The sequence below is a fragment of the Somniosus microcephalus genome, chromosome 20 (assembly GCF_052327205.1).
Source record: "Somniosus microcephalus isolate GS21.2 chromosome 20, FLI_Smic_1.0, whole genome shotgun sequence".
NCBI lineage: Eukaryota > Metazoa > Chordata > Chondrichthyes > Squaliformes > Somniosidae > Somniosus > Somniosus microcephalus.
Genome location: NC_141006.1, coordinates 47,866,619 through 47,877,485, shown reverse-complemented (window position 1 = coordinate 47,877,485; position 10,867 = coordinate 47,866,619). Strand labels below are relative to the sequence as shown.

General features: G+C 40.3%; 1 protein-coding gene across 6 annotated transcripts in view; it reads right to left on the bottom strand.

Moving 5' to 3' along the window:
* Positions 1-1,422: 1,422 nt before the first annotated feature.
* srrm1 (serine/arginine repetitive matrix 1) overlaps positions 1,423-10,867 on the bottom strand; it is a 54,643-nt gene continuing 45,198 nt past the window's right edge. For all 6 annotated transcript variants that reach the window (XM_085962631.1, XM_085962634.1, XM_085962630.1 and 3 more), the window contains 4 exons: positions 8,935-9,324; positions 7,788-7,986; positions 5,786-5,986; positions 1,423-2,796 (listed from right to left, as the gene is read on the bottom strand). In XM_085962631.1, coding sequence (XP_085818757.1) covers positions 2,695-2,796; positions 5,786-5,986; positions 7,788-7,986; positions 8,935-9,324 — 892 coding nt within the window. In that variant the 3' untranslated portion in view covers positions 1,423-2,694. The remainder of the gene's footprint in view (positions 2,797-5,785; positions 5,987-7,787; positions 7,987-8,934; positions 9,325-10,867) is intronic.

The following is a 10,867-nucleotide window of genomic DNA, read 5'->3' as shown; positions in this document are numbered from 1 at the left end:
GCAATGAACTGATCAACTCCAGCCTGTCTTCTAGGTCATAAGCTGCCTTGCAAGTTTCAGAATAGATCATACACTGCACGCTAGGCAGGGTCTGTGTGGGATATAAAGCTCTGAAATCCAGCTGCTGGTAACCAGTCAGCGCTGAGGTAGCTAATATGTCATATTATATTGACACCAAGACTGCAAAATAGGATTAGAATTTAAAAAAAACTAACTTAAAAGGACCTGAAAAAGACCAAGCTACAAAATAATTGAACACTGAGGAATCACAAATAAATAACCGATCACAGGCAATTCGAACGTTTTCCTTTGTGGAACCGCTGCCAATAACTACAGGAGTGTAATTTCAGAACCAGGACTCACGTGTGTCATTGGCTTGGAATGATCACACAACTATTGCAAAAATGAAGTATTAAAGAGACAATGTCCCACAATCTCCCCATTGCCATTTGTATGAGGACAAATGAAGAGCAAAGTACAGGCATTTGTTTAATTTGCTGGATTATCTGAACATCTAACCTCATGAATAAAAGTAGCACATTCTCCACACTTCGTTCTTTTTACCTTTGGTCTATTACATGCATTTATATAGTGCCTTTAACGTAGTAAAACATCTCAAGGCACTTAACTGATAAATTTGTCCCCTTTGCTGTGACTTTTGATAACCTAAACTCATTCACATAACTGGTTAGAGGAAACAGAGATTCTGTACACATGGTTTGAAAGCAAACTCTGGTCCTAGGAAAATTGCTGAAACACATTACAAAACCAAATGTCCCCCAATAGGAAACATGGATTTGATCCCCAATACAAGAGGACAGTGTTCTAACCTCATGCACTACTCACTTGCTAATCTTAAACTAGGTTGCCAATGCCAGTTATCCACCTATTTTAGAACACTACACTATGGCAAGAAGTGTGTTCAGCACCATGAACTGTTGCATAATCACCCTGACTACAGAATAAGAGTTAAACTATTTCTCAGTTTAATATAACTATATTCTCTCCTGCAGCAAGCTCGACTTCTTCTGGTGCTCTGGTTTTACCTAGCTCTGTACTGCATCGAACATCTACATCTACCCTTGGCCTTCAGTGCACACAGTAAGTGGGACCAAAATACAACAGGATTGTTGGCGACTAATGCATTCCAGCAACTTACAATTTGCATGTCAAGTTTCTGCTCCATTTTGTTCTTTAATTGAAACATATGAACATATTTCCCAAGCTGCTATACACAAAAGTTTATATAGCTGTTTCAATAAAGATTACTGTTTTTATATTCTCAATTTTCATTTCCTTTGCTGTAACCAATTTTGGCCAAAACGGCACCAATACAGTTTACTAAAGATGTGTGCAGACACACCATTAATAAAATCTGCAACTACTTCCTGTGGGGGAAAAAAAGAGCCTATCAGAGGGAAGAAAATTGAATTTAGAAATTTAATTTCCATTTATTACCTCAGCTTTTTACAGCTTTATAATTCAACGTTTATAAAAAAACAAAACCCTTTTAAGTCAAAAGATGACAAATTCAAAATATTCATTAGATTTGTTAAGCTCCCACAAAAGAACAGCATCTAAACAAGTTTTTACTTTCAGAACAACCGTAACAGTAGAAGACACGAACAGTTTGGGTGAAACCAGCCTGTTACACAAAGCAAAATACAATCCAAAGCTACTGTCAACCAGGAAATCGTAAAATCCTTCAGATCCTGGTAGTTCCATCCTCTTCCTATAACAATTTTCATTTAAAAAAAGAGACTTCCAGTGTTCTAGATACAGCGCATTTTCACGTGAAGCTCTTTGTAAAGAATGTTGTGGACAATCAAACGGCTCAAATAAAACTCAAACTCTGCAGAAACTACACTACAGGTCATATCAGTGGATTAAACACAAAGGATTTGTACACTTACATAAACGATGTCACAAAATACCATTACATAATGATAGCCAAGACAAGAACTGCAAACAGATTTTAAAAAAAAGGTACTAACACTTTCAATGTTCAGTCACTAACAGCATAAATTCAGTCAATTCAGCGCAAATCCAGCATAGCTTGTGGCTGCATGTGTAAAACTGATTTACTCCAAATTCACTTAATTTATTCCATTTAAATCTGATTTTATCAAAATCAGTTTCCCCACAATGGACTTATCTCACCTTCAAGCGGACCATTTAGAAAGGAGTCAGGGCATTCTGGGCCGCAGACTACCCCAAGATCTCCATCAGTCTGTTCCATGACCAGCTGGCAGAAACCATGATTAAGTTGGTTGAGTTGATGGAGGGAATGAAACATCTCTCTGCTCCAGAGCTGTATCTCGAGTCCAGATATGAATGGATGAATCTCACCCAATCGTGGTAGATGAGGATGAGCAACTTACAGCTTTAGGATTAAAACCACTAACCATCAAACCATCGGCTTCTCAAATATTATTGCATTTAAAATATGGGATGTAGCTGTGAAAATGAAAGACGTGTAGGAATTTTGTTCTAATGTGTGATAAAACTTACAATCATATGATTTGCCTGTATGAAAAATAATTTCTAGTATAGGTAAAAGAGGCAGTGTCAGTGTTCATGAGTGGCATGGCAGCCATCTTAATGTACTGGCATTATTATAGCAGCCAATTTTAAAATGTACAAAGCCCTTGTGCCTAATCCATTCAGCCCCTTAGGTTTATTCAGTACTCTCCCTCATGATGGTGGTGAAGTTTGAGCCTTTCGCATTGACCGCAGAGCCTTCTCTCGGAGGTGCTTTTCTAGATCGTCTAAGTTTTCATCTTCACTTCCTGACTCCTGTAATAAAGTAATCAGATTAAACTCATGTAGAATTACATTACAATGCCATTTTTGACAGTGGCTTAATTCAAAAGAATCAGGATATCAGACATCCAAATTATGTACGGCAGAAGCAAATAAATATACAGCTCAAATAAATTTGACTGCTTCTGTATTATAAAATTTGGACATAGAAAAAGATAAAATATGCTTTATTATAATCTAAACATTGGTTATTTTATTGCTTGTGCAACACTTTTACCTAAAGTAGTCCCAGCCTCCAAGAAGTAGGTGCATTATAATGTACATTTGGCTCCCAAATAATTTTTGAACTTAATAACATACAAGTGGTGCAGGTACCAGACTCAAATGGGAAAAAAATGGAACAGCTCACTTCTGTAATTCACAGCTCTAGAATATAATTTCTGTTTCCAGACATGAGTTGAGGAAACCCCCAGTGGTGGAAAGCTTTGGGAACCACAGGTTCACAATCATCTGTTCTTCCCAAGCATGTTACACTTACCATATGCTATGTCTCAAATTACTCACTGTATCCCAAAATATTTTCTGGAAAAAAAATCTGATTTCCAGCATACATAGAAACATAGAAGATAAGAGCAGGAGTAGGCCATTCAGCCCCTCGAGCCTGCTCCGCCATTCAATGAGATCCTGGCTGATCATCCAAATTCAGTACCCGGTCCCTGCCTTCTCCCCATATCCCTTGATCCCTTTAGCCTCAAGGAATATATCCAACTCTTTCTTGAATATATTTAATGAACCGGCCTCCACTGTCTTCTGTGGTAGAGAATTCCACAGGTTCACCACTCTCTGGGTGAAGAAATTCTTCCTCATCTCTGTCCTAAATGGCTTACCCCTTATCCTTAGACTGTGACCCCGAGTTCTGGACTCCCCGGCTATCAGAAACATCCTTCCTGCCTCTAGTCTGTCCAGGCCTGACAGAATTTTATAGGTTTCGATGAGATCCCCTCTCAATCTTCTAAACTCCAGTGAGTATAAGCCCAATCGATACAATCTCTCCTCATACGTCATTCCTGCCATCCCAGGTATCAGCCTGGTGAATCTTCGCTGCACTCCTTCCATGGCAAGAACATCCTTCCTCAGATAAGGCAACCAAAACTGCACACAATACTCAAGATGCGGTCTCACCAAGGCCCTGTACAACTGCAGCAAGACATCCTTGTTCCTGTACTTGAACCCTCTCGCTATGAAGGCCAACATACCATTTGCCTTCTTAACCGCCTGCTGCACCTGCATGCTTACCTTCAGCGACTGGTGCACAAGAACACCCAGGTCTCTTTGCACTTCCCCTTCTCTCAATCTATTGCCATTCAAATAATAATCTGCCTTCCTGTTTTTGCCACCAAAGTGGATAACCTCACATTTATCCACATTATAGTGCATTTGCCATGTTTCTGCCCAATCACCCAACCTGTCCAAATCACCCTGGAGTTTCACGACATCCTCCTCACAGCACACCCTCCCATCCAGCTTTGTGTCGTCTGCAAATTTGGAGATATTACATCCAATTCCCTCGTCCAGATCATTAATATATATCGTGAACAGCTGGGGTCCTAGGACCGATCCCTGCGGTACCCCACTAGTCACTGCCTGCCACTCGGAAAACGACCCATTTATTCCAACTCTTTGCTTTCTATCTGCCAACCAGTTCTCTATCCAAGTCAATACCTTGCCCCCAATCCCATGTGCCTTAATTTTGCACGCTAATCTCTTATGCGGGACCTTATCGAAAGCCTTCTGAAAGTCCAAATACACCACATCCACTGGTTCTCCCTTATCTATTCTACCAGTTACATCCTCAAAAAATTCCAGTAGATTAGTCAAGCACGATTTACCTTTTGTAAATCCATGTTGACTTTGTCCAATCCTGTCACTGCTTTCCAAGTGCTCTGCTATTACATCTTTTATAATAGACTCTAGCATTTTCCCCACTACCGATGTCAGACTTACCGGTCTATAATTCACCATTTTTTCTCTACCACCTTTTTTGAATAGTGGGGTAACATTAGCTACCCTCCAATCCATGGGTACTGTTCCAGAGTCTAGTGTGTTCTGGAAGATGACCAGCAATGCATCTACTATCTCCAGGGCCACTTCCTTAAGTACCCTAGGATGTAGATTATCAGGCCCTGGGGATTTATCAGCCTTCAATCCAGTCAACTTCCCCAACACCATTTCCTTACAAATACTGATTTATTTCAGTTCCTCCCTCTTATTAGTCCCTATGTTCCCCAACATCTCTGGGAGGTTATTTGTGTCCTCCTTTGTGAAGACAGAACCAAAATATGTATTTAATTGGTCTGCCATTTCTTTGTTCCCCATTATAAGTTCCCCTGATTCTGACTGTAAGGGACCTACGCTTGGCTTCACCAATCTTTTTCTCTTCACATATCTATAAAAGCTTTCATTGCTGCAATATCCTTTTTGTTCTAAGGTACACTGTATTCTACAAATGACAAAGACTGCTTGAACCCATCTTCTCTAGGGGACGCACAAATGGCGTGTTTAGAGTAATAACTCTAGTATCCTACTCAGGTCATCCATACCCAAGACTACATAGCAGAATATTAATCAGACTCCTTCATTTCTCTGAGTGTCCATAGCTCCACTTACGTGTCTATTTGTAACCCTCCCCTTTTATATTTTCCAAAAGTGTTAGTTGCCATGGATACCAGCAACAGTCTGCACCACAAAGGCCTCAATCTATGCTCCTCTTTGACCTGATAAAATGTATTCTTTTTCAGGATCTGAAGTAATCTAGTCAGTGTTTTCCTCAGTACCGGGACTTGTGCTTACTTCTGAACAATGCTCAGTCAAGCTGTATAGCTAAAAATGAGCAAAACCTACACAAAAGGTAGCCATTTCTAAAGTGTACACTTCAAACATCCCACGATTATTACAACCAGGAAACATCCAATTTATTTCTATTTTGTCTCTAGTTTTAACTATCCTCGAGACACTGACTCACCTTTGTGGGTTCTGAAGCTTCTGGCTGGGGTGACTTTGCTGGAGCTTCGACTGGTTCTACCGTTTCTTCCACAACTACTGCCGGTGCCACTGCAGCCTTTTCTTTCTTATGCTTCTTGTGTTTCTTGTGTTTTTTGTCCTTCTTGTGTTTCTTATCCTTCTTTTTCTTCTTCTTCTTTCCTCCAGTTTCCTGGTCAGAGACCTTGAAGATAGAAGGTAGTATTACCTCAAAGCACTCAATAGTGAGAAATATAGCTCTCGTGTTTTTTAAGTGGATCTTCTGCACTTACAAAATAAATGATTTAAAAAAGTTGGCAAGAGTTACAAGAACAGATGTACTTAAGGGTATATGTACTTATATGGGCAGTATAAATACTTCAAGGTAAAGAGTTTCTGAATGGCACATTTTAGAATAGAAAACTAACATTTTTACTATCTTGGTATCCAGTATGGAGGAACTCAGAAGAAATTAAGGTTTGAAAAATCAAATGCCAGGGTATCTGTTGACACAAAGTGAAGCACCAACACACCATCATGGACTGATGAGACTAGGGTTCAGAACCAGAATTCGTCACAAGTTGATTCATCAATTTTATGTATAATACTATGGGAAGTGAAATCAAATCACCCCACCACTTAAGAACATAAGAAATAGGAGCAGGAGTAGGCCATTCGGCCCTTCGAGCCTCCTCTGCTATTCAATAAGATCATGGCTGATCATCTATCTCAACTCCACCTTCTGCACTATCCCCAAATCCCTTGGTTCCCTTAGTATCCAAAAATCTATCGATCTCGGTCTTGAATATACTCAACGACTGAGCATCCAGAGTCCTCTGGGGTTGAGAATTCCAAAGATTCACAACCCTCTGAGTGAAGAACTTTCTCCTCATTTCAGTTCTAAATGACCGACCCCATATTCTAAGACTGTGACCCCTAGTTCTAGACTCCCCAGCCAGGGGAAACATTCTCCCAGCATCTACCCTGTCAAGCCCCGTAAGAATTTTATGTTTCAATGAGATCACCTCTCATTCTTCTAAACTCTAGGGAATATAGGCCTAGTCTACTCAACCTTTCCTCAAAAGGGCAATACCCCCCCCCCCCCGCCACAATGCCAGGAATCAGTCTAGTGAACCTTTGTTGCACTCCCTCTAAGGCAAGTAAATAAGGAGACTAAAAGGGTACACAGTACTCCAGGTGCGCCTCACTTATGTGCCTCACAGGGGCAATACTGGGAGAGTCCTGGCAACTGACCGCCCAGCCAAAGGAGTGGCAAGAGGAAACTAAAGATGGTCGAGAAAGAAATGTCAACGAGGGAGTGTTACCTTCAGAAAAAACTCACGCCGTAATTTCAAATGAGCAATACTCATCCCACTAACTCTTGCATCATTGCCTAATAAAGGAGCTACTACTGTGTTAAAATTTTTTAGTTTAATGCCTTTTTCAATTTTTGGAAGTATCACCCATTATCTAAAAAATAAATTGTATCTATGGAATTTAAATGAAGAGTAGCTTAATGCCACTTAAGCTTTGAAATGAAAGCTCCAGAGATTGTGGAAAACATTCGCAAATACTACATTATGCAAGTTGATCTTGCAGAATTTTGAAAATACCATACATAAATCATACCATAAAAGTCCTCAAGTCCAACTTACATAAAGTAAACCACCCAATTTTATTGGAGAATTTCAGACCTTTTGCAACTCAGCTCAATTTTAAAACACTGAACAAGGCATTAGCTACTGAAATGTCTAATCAGTTAAGAATGGAGTAAAATCGAACTTGGCTCATTAATGAGAATCAATTTTCCCATTTCTAGATCTCTGTTCAAAATCCATAGTAAAGCATAATAAAATGCAGCAAGGATTGCCTAGTCAGGGCCACTCGACATCTTGCAAAGTACAGTTTTACTGTAGGGGGTTACTTGCACTGTTGGTCTCGATCATCGGAGAACCTATGAAGCCAAATTGGAGAAAAATGTTAAATGGCGGAATACTGAAGTGTACCTTGACAGGAGATGGACTAATTGAAGCACTCTTTGCCTTTTTGACTTGTGGTGGCGGAGGAACAGGTGTTGGTGACCTGCTGGCAGACTGTGACCTGGAGACTGAAGCAACTGGCCTTTTCTTGGGAAGAGGTTCTGGTGATCTAGATATGGATCTGGACGACGTAGCCCTTCGCACAGCTTGTGGACTTGGTGAGACCCTAGGAAATTCACAAATTAGTGTATTGAAAATGAAGGGTTCTTAGGAATCAATGCCAGAATCCATAAAGCTCATCTTCCACATCAACTGGATTGAAGCTGCCAAAGTTTCCTAGAATAAGTTTCTAACTGAAATCCAAAAGGACGCATGCATGAGTTAAGAAATTAAATGCTCCAGCTGCAACAATTATTAAAATGGATAGTAAATTAGATACAGAAATAAATGGAACCTACAAATAGATTAAGGAACTACCCATTAAAAGAGAAATGCATTAAGTTGCCACTGCAGCTGAATCTGGGTTGAGAACACTCACAACCAAAATATGTACTAAATGAGTAAACTGTAACTTTTCTTCATTCTATATATTTTAGTTACATGTTGCAATGAAAAATGTAAGTTAGGAAAAGTTATAAACTTATGTTTTGAATTCAGCAAAAATTAAAGAGCTGGAAAAACTATAAAGTTAAATCATGTAGCAAGAGAAAGCGTATTTGGGCTATGAAAATGTTGTCAAAAGCCAAAATTAGAATGGTGGCACACTCACATTACGTGTTGGAATACTTTCACAAGGTAAGCAAGTTATTAAACATTTACAGGAAACTTTGGTTTATCCGGAGGTTAACTGTCTGGAATGCTCGAGCCACCGGCAAAAATCAGGAACCGTTTCGTTAGTTTTTTTTTTTCATTGCTTTTTTCCCCCCCACCAGTCAGGCTCTGCAAGGTTTCGCTGAAGCTGTTGCTAAGCTACAGAGACGCTTGCAAGGTACGGCCGACTGTTTAGAAGCTGTTGCTAAGCAACGGGGTTTGTTGCCAGATACGGAGCTCAAAATCGCCGTACGTTTCAACATTAGCGCTGGTTTGTCCGGCAGTTTTGATGGGGCGGCAACAGCTCGGTCCTGTCAGTGCCGGATAGCACAAAGTTTCCTGTACGTTCTATTTATGCCCTTACTTTTTGGGTTTCTTGGGTTCCGGGGTCCGTGATACTCGCCGGATTGGCCGGTTACTAGGGGACGGAGACAGATGACGTCGTTGTGGTGGTGGCGGTGACATTGACATTCTTCGTGCCGGCGGAGGACTAATGGATCCACGCATTACCCTAGGTCGTGGGGATGGCGAGTGGCGTTTGTGTAGTGGTGGTGAGCGAACATCTCTGTTGGAACGGCTAGGAGGTGATCCTCTCCTACGCCTGGAAGAGGGGGAAGGAGAACTACGGCGCTTTGGTGCTGGTGATGGGGATCCCCTCCTCCTCAGTGGTGGTGATGGAGTGTATCTCCTCTGAATTGGAGGGGAATAGCGCCTAGGTGAGGCTGAACGTCTACGTGGCGGTAGAGATGGCGATCTAAAAGACAAAAATCAATGATAAAATCAAATTAGTAATACTGCGGATAATTGTCATGGTTAGAACAGATAAATCTAAATTTAAAGTTTTAATTATTCTTTGACTTTATTCTGGTAGACCATTCCTGTTATGTGCAACCTAATGATTAATTTTTGTTCCTTTCACTCAAATTCCACAGCAAAGAAAGAGAATTTCAAGTTGGGATATGACTAATATACCAGTGACACCACACGGAGAAACTCAAAGTGCCATAGGCATAATTAAGGAGCTCCACACGGACCAGAAAGCTGCTAGCTTTGATCTCCAGTTAGTAACTCTCAGCCAGGATGGCAGCAGGGCCACAAGTGGCCTCAAAGTACATTAGGCAATGCAAAAAAAAGTCAGTTGAGGTTCTTTCCGATTACAGTAATCCCATTGCAAAGAATGCACATCGGATGCGAATGGACTGATACTTGGCTGTGACCCCTTCCAAAGTTGAACAAATCCCCAATACAATCGAAGCACACGTAAAGACTTGTAACCTGAGCAAGGCAGCGAGAGCTGCTGATCACATTACAAGTGGGAAGGGAAGGGAGAAAGAAAAAAAGGGGGAAACTCCACACAGAATGGAAGAGTTTCCGTTGGAACAAGGCACCACTATAAAACACTACATCATGCTTACCCTGGAATCAAAACATAATCTGTTAGAAGTTCTCTGTAGGAGTGTAAAACATTTAAAAACATTACAACCATTTCTAGATAATTAAACTTAAAAGTTCCAGTACCATTAGCATTCATCAGTACCTACTTACAACGTGGACTTATATAGCATACATATTATTTATATGGCATATATAACAAAGCATTCCCAGGTTGGACGGTGTAGGAAAAGACACTAAGCAGAATTGTAAGTTTCAGAGAACCTAATACAACAAAATCCATTATAACGATGATACAATACTCCCATGCTTTGTGTAAGCCTACGTTCATGGCACGTTAAATGCATTATTGACTGCTACAGGGCTGCAAAATGAAGCTTCCAGCACACTGACTTTGGATTGGAGATTCACAATATGAAAATCATATAAACCAATAACTACATCAAAACCTCCATTTTACTGTTTTCAGGCAAAAATGCTATACTCAAGGCGCAACAGAATTACACCAGCACCATTTATTTTTGTGGTGCCAAGTACATGATTTCTACCTTGCACCAATAAACTACAACACAGCACAACTACAAGCAGTAATCTGAAAAGGGAAACAGGAGCTGAAAAGATGGATAGAAAGTTCCTACACCATGCAAAAGTAAAAAAAAATTGTTGGGACATTTCTGGGAAAATGATGTCAATGTCGAAGCTAAGCATGGTTTAACTGTGCCTCTACATGCTTCACAGTCGCATCACAATTTTGCTATACTACTTTTCATGTCATAGCACATTTAAATTCGATCTCCGTCTACGCTATTTCAAGAGACGTGCAGAATTAATCCCCTATATATTTTGGAATGACAATGAAATCACGCGCCATGATTTTAAGGAATCCATGAACTTGGTAATAAGCG